Source organism: Martes martes (genome assembly GCF_963455335.1).
Source record: "Martes martes genome assembly, chromosome: 3".
Taxonomy (NCBI): Eukaryota; Metazoa; Chordata; class Mammalia; order Carnivora; family Mustelidae; genus Martes; species Martes martes.
In genome coordinates this window covers 120,142,248-120,166,951 of record NC_137890.1, presented here as the reverse complement: position 1 = coordinate 120,166,951, position 24,704 = coordinate 120,142,248, and the positions used below count along the sequence as shown (strand labels likewise).

Sequence of the window (24,704 nt, the reverse complement as noted above, 5' to 3'; positions counted from 1 at the left end):
ACGTAGTAAAACATTTTCTTTTCTTATTAGCTAGATACAGGTATTAGCAAATTATAAAAACCAAGTCTCTTTTAAAGATTGGTGGCAATTCAAAAAGAAAAGAAAAAGATAATTGAAAAGGTTTCTTGTGGTTTGAAAATGCCTTCCAAATATTCATTAAACATTTAAGTGAGTAAATTTGTAGAATATGTTTCTGACATTGGCACTGGTTCTGTGGTATTTCTCTGATCAGATGGAAGTGCTGTGTGTTATGCAGAGTGCATTCAGTTCATTCATGCATAAACAATATCATTTTCATAAATTAAAACCTCCCCTGCAGAAGGAACATCTGTGCCTGCCTTTGAATAAAAGATGGTGGCATGTGAGTTACTCCTTGACTGACTGAAAGAATCCTTATGTTTTAGAATGAAGTTATATAGGCAAAATGAAAGGGGGAAAAACAATCTAACTTAAGAGTCTGCATTTCTACTTTACAAAAAAAGAAAAAATCCACAATATACATTTCCTTGCTTGATGTTTTAAAAGCTGGAATCCTTAAAATGCATTCTTTTTATTATTTCTTCTGTTTACCACAACAAGAGTTTTTAGTTTGAATGAAGATGTATAATATTAATTATAGGTGAAATTAAGCTGCTGAATAGATTACATCAGATCTGAATGTTCACTTCATGTCCCGTAGGCAGGAAGGCTGGCAATGTTCAGATATCCTATCAGTATTACATCTCTTAAAGTAAGAACAGTGAGAGCAATCCTAGAAGCAACAGCTTGATTTCAAAATAACAACTCTGATTCACTTGGAATGAAATTATTGCATTTTGGATAAAGTTGAGACTAACTTAAGAGCATTTCTGTCATCTGATGAAGGCTGATGGAAAACATGTTAAAATGATATATTTTAAATTGAACTCAAACATTTTTTAATGTTGAAATATTCCTTACTGCTACTGTCACAGCTTGACATAGCCCCATTGGCAATGTTATTAGTATGGCTAATTGTTCCTGTCCATTAGATTACTCACATTTTTCTGGAGCAGTTTGCTAAATGAGGTCAGCTTTCTGGAACCCCTAAATCACCAATGAGAAGGAGATTAAAGGAACAAGCTTGGGAAGAGAGGTAGCCATCCAATGTGGCATCCGAATCAGAGGAGGAACAATGGAGTTACTAATGACAGTAATCAGAGAACCATGGTAGAGCCAGGACACAAGTGCCAAAGTGTTATTCCCTAGGAAGCATTCCTGTCAGTCAGTACATCCAGATGAAGAGAAATGCCAAACTTTGTTTTTGGTGGACTTAACAATGGACAGAGTCATCTGTAAGTTTTCCACAGAATTCTATTTAATGTTCCAAAAAGGGAAGGGACAGAGTTGTCCCATCTTAAAATATATTACATTACACATGGTATGTTCTTGAGTACAAATAACTCACTACATTTTCTCCTGGAAATCATCACAAGAGGTTCATAAGGTAGTTACAAAATGCTACTTCTTGGATTCTTTAAATTAATTGAATCATTTCCCCCTGGCATTTTCTAAAGGTACATAACTTTCTTTGGGGATAGTACTGGTTTGCAAACCAGTACTATATTGTATAGTACTATTGTATAATACATGTTTGCCAAGTGCAGTGGTACTTTATGATAGTACTGATTTTCAATTCTGTTCAGGAAAATGCACAGATAACAATGCACTGAGAAAATGGCAAAGTTTTCTCATATATTTTTAAATGTATAGACAAACTAAGCTAGGGCACTTGTTTGTGTCTGCTTATTAATAATTAACTAAATATCCCCCTTTTTTAAAAATGGGAAAAAACATAATCATTTAAAAGAATAAAAATCAAAAAACTAAAAGAGAAGACACTTAAAACAAAGAAAAACAAACACAACCGTTTGTCTTCCCACCCCACCCCCCGCCTCATATTCCATGTAATGAAATATGAGTTAGGTTCTTTCATTATCTACAAAGAGCTGGTGACTCCCTAATCAAGATATACAGACTCGAGAGTATGCTAAAGTAAACTTTTGTCTTTTATTTTACTCTACCTTTAGCATTTAGTATTTTTTAATTCAGCAAACAAAGCAACTATTCTGCTTAAGAATTATACTTAAAAATCACTTTAAGAAGAAATGCAACAATTGGTCAGGTTTTCAATACTATTTTATTGCAACTGGATGAGTGTTTTCTAAATTGTGCATTACACCATAATATACAGGATTACAAACAAGATTACAGTACAGATCGATTCCAGTGGTACCAGTATCACATCTCAAACAGCACTTATTCTGGACTGCATTTTACATGCAATAGCTATTGTTCTAATTATGAATTAAATGGTTTGAATTTATTTAAGCTACTGTACTAATTGACTACAATAGGTATAAATCCCAACATTAACAACCTGATTAGATTTAGGCTCAGATTTATTACATGAATATATGACAAACCACCATTTGTGTGACTATGTATAAAATCATGCATTTATATTTTCTGGGAACATCAATAGCTTCAGATTCTCTGTAAAATCATGGAATGCAAAGGAGTAAAAGACTAAAAAGAAACAGTGCAAATTGTATGTGATAGTCAAGCAGCTTTTGATTTAAAGAAGGGTATGTTGGCATTTGTTTATAATATGTATATACAAGCTTGTGCAAGTAATGTGTTGAATTGATATGTTTTGATAGGGACTACATCTCTCTCTCTTTTTTTTTAATCCTCTTAAGAGTTATGGATCTGGTTTTCGTTTTAAGGAGAAGGAAAGACTTTAAAGTGAAATGAATTGCTCAAATTGTGCAATTTTTTTTTACAATTAGAGAGGAAAGAAGTGCTAAGGCAACACAATAACTTTCTAAGCACTTTTCTGCTGGTTTAAATTAGTTAAATTATTTTGTATAAATTAGATATAATTCTACTTTTCTGATATGTATAAAAATTGATGAAGCTGCATGGTTTTAAAATAGGAAATCCACATTATAAAAAGTCATTAAAAATTCTGTACAAAATCACAACAAAATAATTCAGCATGGGAAAGGTAACAAGTAGTAAAATGCTGGTTGAAAAATATATATTTATATATATTTTAATTGGCCCATTACTAGTTTAAAAATTGCATAGATCCTAATTATTGCTTGTGATTTTGTTATCCCGATCTGATAATTAATATGATCTGAATACAGCTACACCAAATTTGTGGTGCATTTTTTTTAACCGTATTACTTTTTTAAAATAGAAGAGCTATAGAAAATAATACATAAGGTGAACAGGAACTTTGATCCCCTGTTTCTTCCAAAGGCAGTAACGACAATAAATACATATATCACTTGAAGCTTGGAGTATTTGCACTTTGCAGCAATAGTACCCAAAGGGCTGCCTTTTGTAAACACCACAGTCACTGTAAGCACAGTGGGTACGTTTCCCGGGGATGGTGAAACTGACATGCCTCTAATCGTGAAAGATGGCATTGAGCTGGGCACTCATGACTCGCTCATGATGTGAATGGCTATCGAAGGACATGATATTGTCTATAGGGATCTCACAGCGAGGGGCAGCAGCGCCCGAGAAGATTGATCCGTGGCTTTGGGCCCCTGCCAAGGTCGCTGCAGGATAGTGCATGGTAAAGGCATAATTTTTCTCAAATTCCGCGGACGGTTCGTGTTTGAAAGAGAAGTTGCCATTGATACTGAGCGGCGGGCTGAGGGGTCCGTCAAAGGAAGGGCTGGTGCAATCAGTCAGGGGGCTTTCAAAGAAGGGCTCGAGCGCAGCGCTGTAGGCGTGCGGCGGCGGCTTAACGTGGAAGACGTGGGAGCTGTCCATGGTACCGTAGGGCGGACTGGGCAGCCCCGGCGACTGGTAAGAGTAGGGGTGCACAGGGAAGGAAGCGCTGGCGGTAGGCAGGTGCGGAGGCATGTCCTGGTTCTGCTCAGGCAGAAAAGTCCGAGGATTAAGCTGCAGGCAGCCGGCAACCAGGTTGGTGGTGGGCTGGGATAAGCCCTTGCAGAGAGTCTGTACGAAGGAAACCAGATCAGGGCTTTTGCCCGAACGCAGGATCTCTGACAGAGCCCAGATGTAGTTCTTGGCCAGGCGCAGCGTCTCGATTTTGGACAGCTTCTGCGTCTTGGAATAGCAGGGCACCACCTTGCGCAGGTTGTCCAGAGCCGCATTTAGCCCGTGCATGCGGTTCCGTTCCCGGGCGTTGGCCTTCATGCGCCTTAGCTTAAAACGCTCCAGGCGTGCCTTGGTCATCTTCTTCTTTTTGGGCCCCCGTCTCTTGGGCTTTTGATCGTCGTCTTCCTCTTCCTCTTCTTCCTCCTCTTCCAGATCCTCGTCTTCGTCCTCCTCCTCTGCCCCGTTCCTCAGTGAGTCCTCTTCCGCGTTCATCGCTTCGAGGTCGTCCTCCTTCTTGTCTGCCTCGTGCTCCTCGTCCTGAGAACTGAGACATTCGTCTGTCCAGCTGGGAGGACCCTGGGGCTGAGGCTCGCCCATCAGCCCGCTCTCGCTGTATGATTTGGTCATGTTTCGGTTTCCTACATTCAACAGGGGTGGGAGAGAGGAACAGAAAGAAAAGGAGGAAAACGCTACATTCAAAAACTACCTAAGCCTTCAGCTCCCACTCCCTAACCTTGTAGAAATACACGTGAAGAGGAGTACCAGCTCACTACAAAATGGATGCTCCTAAGAAAAAGTTAAATGCTGTGTTTTACAATGGCACGCGTGTGTCCCGCTGACACATAGGAGACAGGTCAGGGCTGGAGGCGGGGGAGAGAGTAAATATGTGTATATGTACACTCCTGTGTGTATGTTTCCTAGTGGTTGGCGAAAGTGTGTTTATGGTGATTATGTGGCAGAATTCTATGCGTGAAAATGAGCATATATTTCGACTACTTCATGTTTGTTGGTTTTTCCCTGACTACCTCACATTTTCTGCATGAGTTCAAAGTCACTCGCAACTCCACAAAAAATGAGGAGTTAGAAAATTCCAATTTTGTTTGTTCCCTACTCTGCCCTGGCTTCTTGTACTTAGCGATTACAGTTGAAGAGCCCTTACGTAATTTACTAACGGTGGCAGTGATGTTTAAGAAGATTATACTAACTGGAGATTGAAGAGCAAATGCTTGGCGGAGAAAAAGTAGTATCCACCAAATTATTTCACCATTAACGAAACATTTGGCAACAAAAGTGGTCTGGGGTCTCCATCCCACCCTCTCCTTTTTTTTCTCGCCTCCCACCACAGTCCCTCTGCTGAATTTCCACCTTCTACAAAAGCTCTGACTACATGACCAGGGCTGAGGGCACGGCGCAGAGCGCCCTTCCACGCACTTGGGATCAGGTGCGGAAGGCTCCTCTCTAATAAACAGCCCATTGAAAGAGCTGCCCGCTCTTTATTGGGGCTTTTCAAACTTCGCCTCAAACCTCTTTTTAAAAGAATGAGTAATTATAATGGTCGGCGATTGGCAATAGAGAAGTTGCCGCTTCTAATAAAGAAAATAAAAAGCCTTTAGTGATACAACTGAATTTCTGGCTTTTGCAGTGGCTGCTGGAGACTTGGCAGCCTCTGGAGCAGTAACAGGTAGCAGGAGTTGGTTCCTCTCTCCTCCACACTCCTCCCCTCCCCCCTAACTAAACTATCTGTCAAGGGGATTTTTTCCCCCCCGGGGTGTGTATACTCCGGCTATCAAATGTCCCTTTTATTCACTGAAAGAATAAGTTGGCACTTCCAATGTGCATAAAATAGATGCACACAAAACAAATCTTGGTAGCAGGGCTTTTCTTTTTTCTTTTTCCTTACTGGAAGAAGTGAGAAAGTGAACTAGTTATTTGCTTTCATGACTTTGAAATCACCACTAGCAAATAATCAGAGTTACTGTGCACTATTTTAAAAATCCAAAGATGCTCCTATAATTTCTCCCCTCCTCAAAACCAATATACTAAAAGATTTTTGTTTGTTTGTTTGTTTGTTTTGGAATCAGAAAGCCTGCGGTGGTTATTTGAGTGATGCGAGTCGAAATGTGTGCGTATTTGCCTGCAATCATAAGGAGGAGTGCCTGTTTCAATACACATACACACGCTCGCAAACGCACACATTCAGAATATGTGTAGGTATATCCGGTCTTCAAGTACTGCTTTTATTCCCAGGCAAAAATGAAAGAATTGTAATTACCTGCAGTTGTTAGTAGGTCCTGAGCAGTGATGGTCTCATAACCCTGGGGCCTCCGGATGCCGTGCCTTCTGCGTGGGGCGAATTCCTCGTTTCCCGGCCGCGCGGGCGCTCAGGTTATATAGGCGGGTTGGTGATGCTGAGCGCAGGCGGGGCCGGGAGCGGAGCGGCTAGCAGGTCCTTGCGCCCGGCGCCTGCGCACGCGTCCAGGCTGAGCGCTCCCTTCGCCCTCCCCCACCGCCCGCCCCTTCAGCCTTGCTGCTCTCCCACCCTCCTCCGACTCCAGCTCCCCTAGCCCCCACCCCTACCCCCGCCCCATCTCCTTCCTCCCCGGCATGCGCCATATGGTCTTCCCGGTCCAGCCAGGAGCCGGGGACCACGTGACCTGCCCATTTGTATGCCGCGGAGCGCTCCATTCCGGCCCCTTTGTGGCCAGAAGAAAGTGGCCCATCTGTCGCCAGTTAGAGACTCCGCGGACCTGTTTTTACCCGCAGGAGAGATTAACCCTTTCAGGCGGCAGAAGAGAGAAGGGGCAAGGGGGGAGGAGAATTGAGGGAAGGGAGCGGGAAAGCTAACGTTGACTGCGTTTAGATCAGAGTGAGTGGCCCGCGTTGGGGCGGGAAGTAGGACAGAGGTGAAAGAGGCACCAGCGTGGAGACTGAGGCGTGCAGGGAAGCGTCCTGACTCTGTTGGATGTCTCCTCCAGGCTTTGGTCTCCAGAGCACCAAGACTTTCTGCCCTCTCTGAGTCGTCCATCTCTGGGTTTCCTCCTCTTGGCAGACGCTTTGCTTATTGGCGCCAAAGGGTGGCTTCTCCTCATCTCCACCAAACCTTTAAGAAAACATATACGCCGTGTAAAAATGGCTTCATCTGTAAACTAAGCTTTGATGCTAGTTCTTTAGCCTCCTTAATTTTATCGTCCATTCCCACTCTCTACAGTCCAGAAATTTTGTACCAGTCACTCTACCCCACCATACATAATGCAACTCGGTGTACCCCCACCTTCAGCTACCTCTGTTGCTGGAGACTTCCCCACAGAAGTCCTGGCCCTTGGCGCAGGCTAGTCCACACGCTCAGGCCTTGGCTCCTTCGGCCTCAGAGTTCTGTGTGTGAAAGCTGAGGCACTCCTTTGATGCTTGGATTCTGCCTCTTTGCCAAGGCCATTGGATTGTTGCAAAGGATGCCCTCATCTGATGCTCCTTGTTCCTTGCCATAGGCTGGCATTCCACCCTCTCAGGCCTGTAAGTGGGTACTTGGCTCAGACAAGCCTTCTCAATAGGAGGATGCAACCGGCCTATGCTAAATGAGTCTTTTCGTTCCTCTTTCAAGAAAGAACTGTAACACAACTCTGGAAGGGGTTAATGGCCATGACTCCTCTATACCTCAAAGACACTGTCTTGATGCGACCTCCACCTTGTCCGTCAAACAAAGATCATAGAGATTCCTGACTAATTCTGAAGGAGCTATATTTGTGTTTGAATGGTGATTCTCTATTTATTCATTCCTACCAAGGCAGGTTTTAGTCACATATCCCATCTTTTCCATTCCTTCTCCACCAGCTTCTTTTCTAACCCTCCATTAACTAACACCCTATCCCTCCCAGACCCATCCCCCTTCAAATGAATGCCTCGAACTTGGATTGTTTATTTAAAGGCAATCTTTCTAAAAGCCCCTCAAGTTTGCAAACAATGTCAGGGTTGAGCGGCAGAAGCTAGGTGCCTCTGGGAACTGGAGGGGTGATGCAGTGGAGAGGGGAAGAGGGTTCTAACAAGATCACTGGTGTCTGGGAGGCGGTGGTTGCAACCTTCCCCGTCCACTGAAAGCATGACGTGAATTATGCTGAGTTTCCAAGACCAGAGCTGTAAGCAGTTTTTGCTCTTCTGCGTTCACTCGTAAGTGTACAAAGAGCACAGAAGAATGTCAAATAATTCACCTCAGAACCTAGTCTCATTATTTACCCATGCACCGTCTGTATCATCAGTGATGGGTTAAAACTTAAGGGGCTTGGGAGTTAAGGTGGGTCCACAACTCGCAGGTCTGAGGACACTTGCTGCAGGGTTGACCAAGTGCTCCCCACTCTCCGGGGAGCCGCCCCACAGGCTAGCTCACCGTGCGGCTACTCGCGCCCTGGCTCTCCCTTCTCGGTCTTAGAGGAGCTTTAGGGGGAAACGTTAGGGGCGAATGGAAGAAATGACCCCAGCTGCCCAAAGATCCGGGGGTGGCCTAGGGGATCCCTCCTTTCTAGGTAAGCGAAAACCTCCTCAGTTTGCGACGTCCTGTGGAATAGAGGAGATTCTTGTGGAATCAAATGTTCCAGGGCAGAAAAGGACTATTTCGCCAGCAGATACTCAAATGCGCAAAGTGCAGAAATTAGTAGACCCGTTCTTTCCCTTTCCTTCTAATAAATTCACCCCTAATCCAGTGCTTGGGATTTATACAAAGAAAAGGCCACTCCGGGATGTTCCAGAGACCTGGCGAGGTTCGGTCTCACTGGCTCTTAATGAGCCTCACGGCCCACAAGAGCTTGGGAGCAAACCCTCCTCTGCGCGGGGAATGTCAGTCCCCCAGCGAGGGAATCTTGGCGCGGAGAGAGCCCAGGCTGGACCTCCCGAGGCGGCAGCCGAGTAGTCGGGCCGGGAGGGGAGAAGTACAAACTAGACCTAGATTGAGGCGCTTATTGTTGAGAGAGACGGGGTGAGAAAGTGAGGCCAGAATACAGTGGAGGCGGTAACGCTGGAAGAGGATGGAGTGCCGGCGCTGTGGGGCTCGGTAGGAGGCACAGTCGCCGCCCCCGCCTTCTTATTTTCTTCTCCCTCTTTGGACTTTGTTTCGACAGTTGCACACTTTTCACTTCCCGATTGCCTGAATTCTCGCCCTTTCCCTCTGCCCGCCCTGCCAGTTAGCGGTACTCCTCCAGCTCCAGTCCCCACTGGGCGCTGCAGGCTGCTGAGCGGCACGCGAACCGCACGCGCGGGTAACAAAAGCGGCTTTCATGACTCACTGCCCTCGAGCAATGCCCCAAATCTGTCGCCCCCCGGGTCCCCGCTTGGAGCGCGCGGCGCGGGCCGGGCGGTCCCGGCCGTTAAAGCGGCAGCAGGAGCGCCGGCGGGAAGGGGGGCGGGAGGAGGCGTGTGGCCGGGGTGGGGAGAGGGGAGTGTGGCCTGGGCGGGGAGACTGGGGGGGGGGGGAGAGGGGCGTGTGGCACTGTGTATGGGGCGGGGGGAGGCGAGATGGAGGCGTGTGGTTGGGATGTAGGGAGTGGGAAGAGTGTAGCTGGCTGCGCGGGTGGGGGTGGGGGTGGGGGTGGCGTGTTCGACGCATTCACCGGGCCTAGATAAAGAGCAGGGGCAGGGCCGGCGTCCCTGGCGGTGACCTGTTTCTCGCGGAAACAGATGCTTGCTTTTGCAAAGGGAGGCTTGCGTTCAATGAAAGAATCAAGTGTAGCCCGGGTGGCCCCGCCGACCTCGAGCGGCTCTCGAGTCCTCTCCTAGCGCATCCCAGGAGGAGGTGTCCTGGCCTCATCCTGTTCCAGAAGCGGGAGGTGGTGGGAGGCTTCGGGGCGGATGACACCGTAGGGCGCTGGGGCCGAAGAAGTCTAGGGCCAGAAAGCTGTAGGTAGGTATTTCATAGGCCCGGCAGCTCAGGGGCCTTTGGGAAGCCGGAGGGGAATATTATGGGTTCCCCCCAACTTCGCCTGCGCAGCGCCAGGTTTGCGCCTACGCCTCCGGGGAGGCCGCTGGGCGCCCAGTCCTGGCCAGAGGCTGGAGCTGCCCGGGCTCGACAGCCAGGCGGCGGGGGGGAGAGCCGGGAGCAAGAGAGAAGCTATTAAAATGCCTTGCCGTCGCCCCGAGCGCAAAACCCGTCCTCCCCAAATCTCCTGGGCTTGCGGCATAATCTTAATTAAGATAATTGATTCATATTGCACCTGCGAGAACGGAAAAAAAATTGATTCCAACCCCCAGCCCCACAAATCGCTTAGAGCTATTGGATGGAGCACAACGCGGCTGTGATTTGGGAAGTGATTTAGTACCGGGCTTCCCCAGCTAGGCCTGTCTGTGCTCTTTTATTTATTATTTACGTCCTCCTTGCCCCGCCGGGGCCTGGGTGGCTCCCCTTACGGCGCCTACAGGGCTCAGAGGGACCTCGTCTCTGATTCTCAGTCAGAAGTGAGGGACTTTACTTAAACCATCCAACATGCAAATCCACAATGTAAAATCAACGCGGCTCTAAGCATTGTGGCGGGCGTAGGTCACCCACATGATTGCCCAAGGCCTCATGCATTAGATGCGCTCTGTGAGTGTGCTTAAGTGTACAAGTGTGTGTGAATCTGAATATGAGTGTATAAGAGTGTGTGAGATTGTTTGAATGGGAGTGTGTACATGAATGTATGAAAGTGTGTGATTGTGTGTGAATGTGAGAATGTGTGGATGTGAATGTGACTTCTGTCAGTGTGTATTCGTGGGGACTCCTGTTCTCAGGTAGGGAAAGTAAACGGAGGGCGCGCGTCTGTTTCAAGCGCCTTGAGCAACAGCTTGAGGTCTAAAGGGGACCGCGGGCTGGCTAGGTAACTGACAAGCGCCCAGTGTTTGCCAACCTTCGCCTTAACCGAGAGCAGCAAGCAAACAACAAGCCCCGGTAACTGGGTGTAGCTGCCGGTACCGAGAGCAGAAAAACACCGACGACGCCTAAGCATCCCCCGAACAAAGGCTGCCGCGGGGTTGGGGGAGGAGACCCGGCAAGTTCCTGGATCACAGAGAAGCCAGGCGAGCCAGGTTTAGAGCCCCAGGCAGCTTGTAGGAAAAATAGTTTCTTCAAGGTATCAGCACCGTGGACAATTCCCACTTCGCGGCCTTAAAATGCTCAGTACCCAGATTCAAAAGAACCCCTTCCAGCAGCTTTTGCTTTTTCCTATTTGCCTTCTTTCACAAAATCACTGACCACCACGTGCGAACTTTTAATGAGAGAGCCCTGTAAATCTGCATTTAATTAATCACCTTCTTTTCAGAATAAGTTTCCTGGAAAACTAGATATCCAGGTTTAGGGGTGAGGTAAGGCCTTAAATTATCTTTTGAACTGGCAAGCCTGAAACAAAGAAATGATATATTGAGTAACTTTCAGAAAGATAGTTGCACTTGTTTGCCACACAGTATCAAAATCAAAATGAACTCTTCTTTGTTTTTGCTGTGCATAGAAATAATAAAACATCTAAAACTATTTTTTAATTTTGCTTTTATTTTATGGAGTATACATTTTATTGATGATATAAGTCTTTTTTCATCACCATTACCCTTTCAACTCCCAAGTTATTTCATATTATAAACAATTTCTATTAAGTTAATGGGGAAAATAAACCCAACTGATGGCAAATGGCATTACTTGCCCAGATTTGGTGAGCCACATTACCTAAATACTGGATTTAGAATATTGCACTTTAAACACATTATATCCACAACATACTGGGAAAAATCTAGCAGAGATGTGACTTAGAATAACAAGCACCTTTGGTGATTTCAACATCTTAGAAACATACGCTACACACCTCTCCCCCCGTTATTGATGTAATTTTAAAATGCCATTATTATTAGCAACTAGAATCCTGATTAAGTATTATTCAGACTTTACTGAAATGGAAAATATAATTATTTTTGATTCAAGCATTTACACCTAGAGTCTCACTTTCTTTAAATAAAATGTTTTCTTCTTTAACAAATATATTTTCACCTGAATTAAATATTGATAATTTGACCTTTTATGTCTTTAACTAATCAAAGGGGGAAATTCCAAATGTAGACCTTGGAGTTTGGCCCTGGTGGGTCTTTCTGCTTGAGTAGGCACTGAGATTAAAGGAGTCAAACTTCCTCTTTCACTGCTCTCTCTTTGCACTAATTGCTTATGCAAAAAATGCAGATTTGTATTAATTAGTAACTCCACTGATTAGTTCTGTGGTATTTTCACATAATAAATCATGCTGCAGACATGAATTTTGGCACATCACCCAGTAGTGGCTCAGGCTGTAATACAGATTTCATATTAAAATAAAATCTCTGACTAAATCTACCTTTTTGATGCAGGTACTGTGAGCAGCCACCTGCTGGGAGCACCTGCCATGGGAAATTACTTTTATTCAGTGACAAGCCACTTTTGGAGCCCAAACAGGACAATCTGATTATGAAGTTAGGCTCTAATAATAAATAAACAGATAAATACTTAAATACATATATACATGCCTAAGTGACACAAATGTGCCTAAGCTCTAGGCATTTTACAAACAATGATGTTATAACAGGATCTACTCATAATGGAACTAGATTTTTAAAATGACTTCCCAGGTTATGGAGAAATACTGCAGTCTATTTTCCTCTTGTGAGATCTTTGCTCTTTTGTGAGATACTCTGATGATCTGAGACTTTTCTCACTCATACTCATGGACTTATTCTTTCACTAAGCAGGAAAGCTGGCTCTGCAAGAAGAAAGAGGGAGCAGAAAAGCATAAGGGAGAGGAGTATGAACGCTGAGAGTTATCTCAAGGGCAATTGGCCACTCCCATAATCCTAATACGTGGTGAGAAGCTGTGAGGTGAGGCATCCATAGTTGACTGATGTAAGTAAGACAAATTCTCCTCTACCCATTGGTAACTATATGAACTTCGACATAACTCTTTCTCTTTTCTTTGATGACTGTTTAATTTGATGAGGCAGATTACAACCAATATTGCCAAGATTATAAATTAGACCCTAGTGTCTGCGGTGCCCTCCACCAACCCTTTACATGTTCCTGTTTTCTAGCCACTGAAGACATCTTTCCAAGTCCCCTCAGGTGCTCTAAGCAACTATATACTCTTTCTGGTCCATACTTATTGTTGAAAGGAATCTGTAAATTCATGCATTTTAAGAGATTAAGAGAGAGAGAGAGATGTTAATTAATTTGATGCCTTTACCCACAGCACTTGCGAAGTAACAAGGCACAGAAGAAAAAAAGAGTACTTGATATTGACATTCAGAGATGAATACAACTTAAGGGAGTTATATTTTGGATGGAGGCTGGAGCACCATGCTCTGCTGCAGTTGTATTAAGCAGATTACAGTCTCTCAGCCTACCTTTGAGACTGGTCCTGAGGTGGTGGCATACTCGACTAGGGACAAAGGAGGGTCCAGGCTCTAGGGAGGTTCTCTCTCCAACCATCATTTACTGAAACTTTCAGATGGTTTGATGATTCAAGGAGAAAACCATGCATCTTGTAGACGTTTTATCTATTTATCTTAGACGTGGAGAACTTTTTTCAAGGAACTAAAAAAATTAAGCCGAGAGAGGGATATATGATTTAAAGCAGCCCTCTATCAAATCAAATGTGGCTTCCCCCCCCCCTTTTGCATTCACTTCCGGATCCTACCTCAAATGGTTTGACATGGAAAAGATTGATCATCTCTGATGGGGGGAGGGAAGTCCTATCTTCTCACATTAGTTCATAGTGCTGGGATATAGAGGCTATGTAGAGAACGAGGATGGGACTAAGCAAAGACTCTAAAGTGCCTTCAGTTTGTTTTTGGAGAGCTTGTCTCTTCATTGCCCTCCTTTCAGAACCTGCCTTCTTCACTGTGTAATAAATGTATTCTGCAATCTATATCAAGTGTCACTATGTGCTAAGCACTGTGCTTCTAGGTGCTAGGCATACAAGGAAACAGTCATTAGTCTGCTTTCTCAAAGCCTTTTAGTGAAAGAGATAGACTTTCATAAGATTTACTCAGAAGCAAGTACGCACCCATCTGACTTGAGATAAATGCAGGAAAGGAAAACAAAACCCACAACTGCATAAAACTGAGGACAAAGGACTGGCAAAAGACTAATATGGGAGGGCTCCCCACATTAGCAGAGCCGAGGCCATGAGAAGAGCACTACCCAGTGAAGGTGGCTGGTCTGGGAGAGAGTGTTCCAGGCACGGGGAAGATATGTAAAGGGCAAGAACAGGCTGGGAAGTTTAAGAACCTAAAAACATTCACATAACACTAAGAAGATGAGGGATAATGGTAAGTGGTAAGGTAGCAAAAAGAAAGACAGGTCCCAGAACCTGCTTTCCATTGAAGAGCTTTGAGCTGCTGGGCGCAGTATGAACGAGACTTTAGTAAGATTTACATTTTTAGAAGATCATTTTAACCACAGTCTGGAAATACGATTGCATAGAAGCTGGGTTGGGTAAAAAGAGGCTATTTCAGCTTTCCTAGCAGGAGAAGGCGGTACTCAAATTAGGCTGGTTGCAGAAGAAATTAGAGAGCACATTTCAATAGACTTAGAAAGACTACCCTGAAACCACAGCCTAGTTTCACACAAATTACCCAATGGCCCCTAAAAACCATGATTCTTTACAACCTTGTGGGAATATTGTTGGCTTCCTCAGAAGTAACATGCTGACTTTAATTTAATTCATTAAGAATTTATGAACCCATTAAAAATTACAATCTAACAGTACTGCCTGATTTGCAAAGCAGGTAATAGAACAACAGTACACTTTAATGGGCACTTAAGACATTTCAGGTGCACTGAGTTAACAACTATGATATTCTCATTGACAGTTGAGAAAAATTTGGCTTATGTAGGTCAGGTAGTATGACCAATGTCAGGTCTACTTGACTCCAAAGCTTGTACCTTTTAGCCATTACATTGTACCAATAAAAGAAGATGACCAAGATCTATTTATGAGTTATGTTTTGTAAACACACACACACACACACACACACACACACACACACACTTTAACCTTGCTTCAAATAGTTTTAAGCTTGATGTTAATCATTCAATTAATCTAAAAATAACATTAATAAATACAACTATGCTATAAATTGCTGAGTCTTTCTGGAAATAAGAATGGGGGAATGGTAACCAGTAATTTAGTCAGTTATATCCAGCCAAGTTTTGTAGTGAACCAAATGATGAGAAAAGATCAAGTTGGAGGAAATCATATAGATAAGTTTTTCGACATCACAGGAATATCCATTCTTGTTGAAAGCTCATTATTCAAGAATCAAACTAAAATTTGTTTTTCTTGGAAGTCCTCAAATTGTTTTGACTCTGGATATATTTAGTTCAAAACAAGTAACCCTTGTTTAATATGCTCCTACTTTAGCCTTTAATAAAGAATTGAAGATTTTTGTTTTTATGTGGAAAAACTGTCTTATTTAATTGCAGCTCAGTCCTTATTCTTTAGCAAATCCATTGCCTAAAAGTGTGCACTTTCACATGGAGTTGGGGAGAGGGCAAAGGGAAAGGCTGTAACTGACATCTCTTATTAACAAATTAATTTATTGATGAGCTTCTTAGCTTCTAAACATGAAAATATCCCCAAACTCAATAATGTGTGTTTCAATTTGGGTATCTGACAAGGAGATACATCAAATGCATAGTTTAAAAGCAGAAAAATAAAGTATCATTTTTCCTTCTCTGAAGAAAGTTTTTGTCAGTTTTATGGAAACCATGTTGTAAAAGTTGTCTAATTCAGAAAGCACATTGGATGTGGTCTTTGGGGTTGTTTATACACCAAATGTTAGTATTTCTTAGTCTTACATACACACATATACTAATATTCCCTGTCTGCTCCCTTCTTCACACATATACGAGCATGGGTCATCTTGGAACCTTTTTCCCATTTAGCCCCTGATCTGGTCACTAAAGCCTTGCCTTCCTTCAATTCCCATATAACTTTTCATGTTATCCTTCGGTGTCTGAATAAACCACCAGTTTAGGAAAAATTTCGCTTTATTATAGTACATAGTCTATGGGAATTTATTGTTTTTATATTTATAATTGAACTGGAAAATTATTTTTTCCCATGCAATAGAATTCTTTTATTGACAATGATAGCCAAATATGCTATTTTTCTATGGAAGATTATAAATCTATGTTCATAAATACTTCAATATTAGTTTTAGCAATTGGATTTTGACAACGTACTTTCTTATTTTTTATTATATGAGTATCTACGAGCCACTGTGTATAATCAAACATCAATATTAGTACACAAGGAAGAGAGTTCTATAAACCATTAGTTGTGAAGCAATGTACCTGGAGGTGTACCAGGGTCCGTGAGAACAGAAAGAAGGGCTCCTTGAGAATCCTGACAAATACAGCCCAGATCAACAAAAATATTCAGCTGACTCACAGATACATGAGAAAGAATAGTTTGTTTCCTTCATTTACTAAGTTTTGGGGTAGGTTGCCATGCAGCAATAGTTAAATGATACACTACTCTGAAAAAGTTCAATTTCTTCCAGATGGCTCAGGGATCTGGATGTTTTGATGAATCAAAATATCAAAAATACCTGTTCAGGTGAGACTTTCCATCAATATCCCACACTTACAAGTATTTCAGGAGTTTTGAAATTATAGCTACACCTCATATTAAACATTACACTCCTATGTATGTGTTAGGGACTGTGCTAAATGATGTAGAAAAGTTATGTCATTTAATCCTCCACAGCTCTATGAACAGGTATTATTATATTCATATTGGTGACATTCTATAGATGAGGAGACAGAGAAGTTAAGTAACTTGTTTGAAGTTATATATCTAGAAAGAGGTGGAGCTCTTTTACTTTTTTCTTTCGCTTGTGTTCAGATTACTTGACTACCCATTTAATTCAGTATGAAGAGCAGCAAATATTTGGGAAACTTTGTGGCCCACCATGTCGTGGTTCCACTTTCCCTTCAGCATTATGATTCTCTTGATTCTTCTTCTCTTTTAGCCAGCCATGCACAATCGTGCAAAATACGGGCTGCACCTTCCACCTGTAGCAGATGCATTGGACTGGTTCACTCAGCACCTAATATCGTTCCCTTTTTGCGTGCTCTTCTAGAGTGAGAAGGTTGGAGAGCCACCACAAAGGAATAGATCAGAAATGTTTCCTACACTCCCTAGATGTGGTATGTGTTCTGCTATTCATATGCACTAGGCCTTAATTTAAAACAAAGTTACATGGGAGAGTCAGAGGATAGGGGATTTATTCGGTTGGCACAAATTCTGATGCACTATACTGAAGCCAGCAGATGTAGTGGGGCTTTTTGAGTTGTCAGTGTTCTGAATCTAGAAAGGTAGTATTTTTCTTAATAACCTACTTCTGTGATACAGTTTTGGATCTCACACCTGGAATTCTCAGGCTACAGTTTTTTGTCAGGTCTCATAATATTTCTGTGAATTTTCTATAACCATTGTGAAATCTATTTGAGGGGCGCCTGGGTGGCTCAGTGGGTTAAAGCCTCTGCCTTCGGCTCAGGTCATGGTCCCCGGGTCCTGGGATTGAGCCCCGTGTCAGGCTCTCTGCTCAGCAGGGAGCCTGTTTCCTCCTCTCTCTGCCTTCCTCTCTGCCTACTTGTGATCTCTGTCAAAAAAAAAAAAAAATTGTATAGATTCCAGGTAATCTTGACAATGTCATCTGTCATTAAAAACTCTTTCCTGGGGGCACCTGGGTGACTCCGTGGGTTAAGCCTCTGCCTTCACCTCGGGTCATGATCCCAGGGTTCTGGGATCTAGCCCCGCATCGGGCTCTCTGCTCAGCGAGGAGCCTGCTTCCCTCCCTCTCTCTCTGTGCCTGCCTCTCTGCCTAATTGTGGTCTATCTCTCTGTCAAATAAATTAATAAAAATCTTAAAAAAAAAACTCTTTCCTGTTTAGTAATTGGTACCAGAAGGGTTTATGGACAATAGAATATTAAAAAGGTGGAAATATGTGATCAGGAAATGAAAAATACATATATATGTATTTGGAATAAATTGGAAGATTGGAATAAATCTTTTAAGAGATGACAGTAACTCATGACATCCAACAATAAATTAGTTGACTCTTCACCTGTGGTCATCTGGAATGAAATGCCATACTCAGTAGCTACTGCAATTAACCATCCTGGGAGCACAGGAATACAAGGGATGAAGAGTTGGGCTGTCTGCCATTAACTATACTGCGTAACTTCAAGAGAGAACATAGACTTACTAAAGAAACAGTAAAAAAGCTAGGAATTTCTGATTTCTCTGAAAGAAACTGCAGTCATTTGTGACTACAGAACCAGATACCAAAGATAGGTTACTGAATTACAGGGTAGAGCAGTAGTGCTCAAAATTCAGTCCCTGGGTCAGTAGCCTAAGCAACTACCAGGAACTCATTAAGAAAGGCATTTCTTGGACTTCATTCTAGAACAACTGAAACAGAAACTCTGGAGGTGGGGCCCAGACATCTATGTTTGAAGAAATCTTCAATGTGATTTTGACTCATGGTAACGTTTAAGAACCACTAAAGATTCTCAGTATTTCACCACAACCACCTGCAGATCTCTTTTGTAAAGGAGCAAAAACTGAGACTGTAACATCAACACTGGGGAGGACTGCGATGGCTCCAATTACTCTGAATCCTTAAGTTATACTGAAAGTCTCCCCATGTCCAACTGATGTCCAATTTATAGCACCTCCTCCTGCCATATCAAGCGAGGCTGACCTGGATTTGCTTAAGAGCTTGCCTGAAGTACTCAACTTGCAAGAGAGCGGAAGTTCTATTCTTGCCCCACTCATTTCACTTCTCATCGCCTCTCACTGATGAGCGTGTCAGACCCCAGCAGGTGAGACAAGAGCAATGGCACACGCAGGAGACCAGCAAATAATTGCAAAGTTTTGTTTGTTATTTTTCTAAATGGCTTGGCCAATCTGTGGAAACAGATTCTGAACATACTAATCTAGGGAGGATAGAACACTACTTCAGATCAGACTGAGTTTAGGGATACTGTTATAATTATTAATCATTATGGATTCAAAGTGCTGATGAAGCCCTGGGGAATAGTGCTCAGACCTTGACTAAATGTACATTTTAAAGTCACCTACATGGCATGAAGTTGAAATACAAGAAAATTTCTTGAAATGACATAGAAAAATAGTCCAGAAATTCAAAGTTTTAAGCAGAAAAGGTCAGAGTGAATTCATTATCTGCAACCTGCTTGATGACCATCTCACTATGCCTAACTATGACCAGCAGCACTGGTATTATTGATTTGGGACCAACAATATCTTTTTAAAATACCCTCTTCAGGCTGGAAAGGAAGGAGGGTGATGTTAACTATTGAATGGGATCCTTGATAGCAATTGTGATGATGGGTTGACAGGCTAGGGAGCATCATATAAAAATCAGAAGCAAAGTGGAATTTTAACCACAATGTACAGTAGAGCTGGAGTGGCGATTGTGGTGATTTAAAAGAGAATTCCTTAGTGGTATCTTAACATTTCCTGGGATTCCCTAGGAATGAATTAGGTCAAATTCATAGTAACAGTAATAAAGAATGAATGATAACACCTAAAGTGGCTTATCACAAGTCACCAAATTATCATCATGGCTTCTCACTCAATTTCTAAATTGGAGTCTATCCCCAAACCCACAGCTCTTTGAATGTAGAGGAAACCAGCCAGCCTTGAAGGAAGACCTTGTGATGTTATCACAAGTACATCTTATAAAGCTTTCAGCCTTCTCCAAAAGGATATTTGACTATTTACCAAGGTAACTGGGTAGTTGGAAAAGGGAAATAGCTGGTTCTTCCAGGGATGATTATCCCCCGACCTTGAAGTAACACTGTTCAGGATGTCATTATGATCTACCTGGAAGAACGGGGGCATATGAAGGTGAGATGACAATTAGATTTTGGGGGCCATATTCTGCTTCCTTAGTACCTGTGGGTCTGCAAACCCATACTGTGGTTGTTTCCACATTTCCTGCATCTAGAGATGACTAAAAACCCAGCTTGGCTCCTTGACCTCCAAAATGAGGATTATTGTGCAACAATGGGCCACACAAATGTCTTGAACTTCCTGACCTTACCCAAAGCAAAACTGCACACTGAGGAAATTTCAGAGATGAGTCCAGCATTGCTGGTTTGGAAAGATTAAGGTGATATGGCAGCAGCTACTAGTTGTCCCCCAATGGTTGTGCTCCCCTTTACTCTCATGGAAGTGATATCTCCAAATGTTAGCTAGAAAAACAGCCTCTCCAGAAAGAAGTCAATATTTTTCTGACATACTGTAGCCATGTATGGCAATGTGACTAAATTTTGGTCAATGGGACATGAGTAGGAGTGATAAGAACAATTTCTGGGTATCTTGTCATCATAATGAAGTGATATAGCTACCCCCTCTCCTTTTCCCCTTTGTGCCAACTAGAAGGCAGACCAAGACACCTCCCTAGAGACAGTGTGAGGATAAGACAAAAGAAACTGGGTCACTAAGAGTACCATCATGCCAGCTATACTTATATAAGGACTTGTGTTTAATGAGAAATAAATGTTAAACTTGTTAATGCCTCGATCACCCTGGATCTCTCTCCAGCAAATGAATCCATGTGCTAACAAACTTAGGTAGTGATTCCTGTCATATCTCCACACAAAAACAAAAAACACACTTTTTTTTCTAGTTTGTACAGATGATCAATCAGTCTTGGAGAATGTCGGTGAGTTACTATAAATTTAAACAAGTGATGATTTTATTTTTTTATTTTTATTTATTTATTTGTTTATTTATTTATTTTTTAAGACTTTATTTATTTACTTGACAGAGAGAGATCACAAGTAGGCAGAGAGGCAGGCAGAGAGAGAGGAGGAAGCATGCTTTTCTCGGAGCAGAGAGCCCGATGCGGGGCTCGATCCCAGGACCCTGGGATCATGACCTGAGCCAAAGGCAGAGAGGCCTTAACCCACTGAGCCACCCAGGCGCCCCTAAGTGATGATTTTAAATGTAGATGCTATTTCATGTGATCTCTTTAGTCAGTCAACACAGCCCTGATACCTGGTAGCCAGTTACTATTCTGATAATTTTTTTTTAATCCTGATAAGCAAAGAACAGCAGAAATAGCTTGCCTTGACACATTCTATTTCAGGTACTTTAGCCTTCGAGGACTGTGATCATCTCACTCCTCTGTAGAACGTCATGCTGGTCTACTATGTCAATGGCGTTTATGTTCTTACCTGTGGAATGTAGGAATTGACAGATACTCTAGATGCATTAAGGAAGTTCATACATGTCAGAGGATGGGAAGTAAATTCAAGGAAAATTTAAGATACTGATACCTCAGTGAAGATTACATTCAATGATGGGGGACACACTGAGATATTTCTTTTGAAGTAAAGGGTCATTTTCTTCATTGTGCATCACCTACTGCTAAGGTTATTATGCAAGTTTTTAATCCAAAATTCTTAAATTGGATCAAACAAATTAAGTTGAAGAGGAAAGGAAGGTAAATAAAGTCAAGGTTCTTGTCTATACTTAACCAACTTTGGAAATGTTTTTGGTAGTTATGAACAGCTTGGACGCGTGAATTGAAAGAGACCTTATGCTCTGCATAGCTTAAATAAATTGTAGACGATATGGGAAAAGGAAGCCATAAGTGATTTGCAGTATGAAGAAATGTATTATATGCAAAGGTAGAAGTAACTTTAACAAATGTGGGATACAAAAGTCAAAGATGCAAGGAAGAAGTATGCTTGGTGAAATAAAATGAGAAATTAGATAAGCAGAATAAATTAAGAGGAAATACTCATATATAAGATTTTTAAAAAAGAAGTGAAGAAATCCTCATACTTTGCTTTTGGGAATATAAAATGGTACAGCCCCTGCAGAAACAGTCTGGTGGTTTCTCAAAAAGTTCATTACCATGTGTCCCAGCAAATCCACTCCTAGGTATATCCCCAAGAAAATTGAAAAAGTATGTTCACACAAAAACTTTACACAAACATTCATTGTAACATTTGTAAAAAATAGAAACAACTCAAGTGTCCATCCCCTAATAAATGGATAAATAAATGTGGTATATCCACACAATAGAGTATGATGCAGTTATAGAAAGTAGTAAGTATAGGTAGATGCTACAACACAGTTAGACCTTAAAGACTTTATACTAAGTAAAAGATGTCAGATGCAAAAGGGCATATGTCATATAATTCTATTTATAAAAAAAGTCACAAATCTATAGAGAAAGAAAGTTGTTTCGTAGTTTCCAGGGTTTGGGAAGAGGCAAAATGTGAATGGGTACAGAGTTTCTTTTGGGGATGATGAAAATACACTGGTATTAGATAGTAGTAATGGTTGCACAGCCTTGTGAATATACTAAAAACCACCACTGGATTACTGGATTATACACTTAAAAATGGTGAATTTTGAGGCATCTGGGTGGCTCACTTGGTTAAGTGTCCAACTCTTGATTTTGTCTCAGGTCATGATCTCGGGGTCCTGGGATGGAGCCCCGTGTCAGGCTCCACACTCAGCAGGGACTCTTCTAGAGGTTCTCTCTCTCTTGCCTTCTCCCTTTGCCCCTCCCCCTGCTCTCTCTCTTTCTCTCTCTCTCTCTCTCAGGCTCTCTAAAATAAATAAATAAATCTTAAGAATAAAATGGTGAATTTTATAGGATGAGAATTATATTTCAGTTTAAAGAAGTGTAAAATGCATTGCAATATCTCATTTCTTGCTTTGTGTGATACCATAAGCTTCTCATTTTCCTCCTACCTCTTTGGTCACTCTTTATAAGTTATTGTGCACATTTTTCTTCTTTTGCCATTCCTTAAATCTTGGTTTTTCTTAGGGTTCTTTTCCAGGCTTTCTTCTGTTTTCTTCTTACCTAATCACTGCCTTAGGTTGCAAGACAGTCATTGCTTTGAACAGACCTGATACTTACAAATTTTATTGACTGTGGTTTAGTTAAATAACACCAGTATCCCAGTAACATGGTTCAAATTTCAGTTTTATTATATATGAACTGTAGTTGCATAAAATATAAAATTCACAGCCAGCTCCACAAGCCCCAGATAAGTAACAGACACACATCAGTGACCAACCACACCCCTCTTTCAAAGTCTGTTGATGGTTGGTCATTATGTACCAGTTATTTAGTCATGCACAGACACCAAGACCTGGAGCTGGGTTGCCTCCTTGTCGCTCAGTGATAAACCCACATGATATTTTACAAAAATGAATAAAAGAAAAACCTGAAAGTACAACAAAGAAATTAAAGGTGATAACACTGGAAGTAAAATAGGATGTGACTAGGAGATTTGGGAGGAGATAGCAGAGCAAAGATAAGACAAGTCCTGGTCTGCACTAAGCCAATGAATGCAACATCGGAAAAAGTTCGAGGAACCAAAGAAAAACAAGGTAAAGTGGCTTCAACACTGTTGAAGTTGTTCTCAGAACAGAAATCAACTAAATGGTGGAAAAGGAGTGTTTACTTCTACTTTGAAGACTGTAATGGAAACACATATTGAATCAGTTTAAACAGCATTTAGGCCAAACATTGAAGTGAGGTGTTACACTGAAAGAAACAGTAATTATAAGATGACCAAATAAGAACCTTTTACTGCCAGTAAAGGCTGATTTCATTGTTTCAGGAATTGGCATGACTTTGCAGAATTCAAAGTTAAAGTAAATAGACTTATAAAAGAAATAGCCCCCTGTAGGAGTATTGACACTGTCACTGTCCAAGAGACTAGACGTGCAGCCATGGGACCATCAGGAAGAAAACTGTACTGACATAAATGAGGAGAATTGTTGGGACAACAAGAATGATGTCCCAGAGGAATCAACACTGGCAAATATCCTCAAAGGAAAGGAAATCACGGAGAATTTCATGGTATTGAAAGTACAAAAGATTGGGGTGCCTGGGTGGCTCAGTGGGTTAAACCTCTGCCTTCGGCTCAGGTCATGATCTCATGACCCCGAATTGGGCTCTCTGCTCAGCAGGGAGCCTGCTTTCCTCTCTCTCTGCCTGCCTCTCTGCCTACTTGTGACCTCTCTCTCTCTGTCAAATAAATAAATAAATCTTAAAAAAAAAATACAAAAGAGAAAATGTTGGAAGCTGATCCAAATGTAGAAAGGAATACAAGAGCTCACCAAGGCCTAGAAAAGACACTCTGTATCTTAGGTTACATCATAAGAAGAAGGTAAAAACTACTCAAACTCCTTTTGATACATTTTGTACAAAGAAATAAAACTTTAATTCTCAATGTTTCTAATGTTGAAAATTTCAGTGTACTAAATAAATATTAATTTTATAATTATTTTTATGTCCTAACCATAAGAATTTTTAATGTTTTGAAAAGAATATATTTTTTGAAGATTTACATAGTTATTTTGGAGAGACAGAGAGTGCACGCACATGCAAGTGGGGGTTAGGCAGGGGGAGAGAGAAAATCTCAAGCAAAGTCCCTACTAAGTGTGGAGCCCGAGGCACTTGGGGCTCAGTCTCAGGACCCTGAGATAATGACCTGAGCCAAAATCAAGAGTCAGATGGTTAACTGACTGAGCAACCCAGGTGCTCCAACAAGAGCATTTTAAAGGTCACAGACCACTATAATTTTCTTACTGATTTTTAAGATCACTGCATAGTTTCTGCTTGAAAGAGCATTTTTATGGTCTCATGCTACCACGCAAAGTGAGGACTGCCTGTACTTGTTATAATGCAGATATAAAAATTTCAAACTGGCTTAAGAAGAAAAAGGTATATATATATTTATATATTTTAGTTCACATAATTTAAATGTCCAAGATTAGGTCTT

At 42.0% G+C, this 24,704-nt stretch overlaps 1 protein-coding gene across 1 annotated transcript; it reads right to left on the bottom strand.

Annotated features, from left to right (window-relative positions):
- Nucleotides 1–3,438: 3,438 nt before the first annotated feature.
- On the bottom strand, nt 3,439–4,509 carry NEUROD1 (neuronal differentiation 1; the record flags this gene model as incomplete). Its single annotated transcript, XM_080798786.1, has 1 exon — nt 3,439–4,509. One exon carries the CDS (start codon nt 4,507–4,509, stop codon nt 3,439–3,441), a length of 1,071 nt encoding a protein of 356 aa, XP_080654912.1.
- Nucleotides 4,510–24,704: the final 20,195 nt, after the last annotated feature.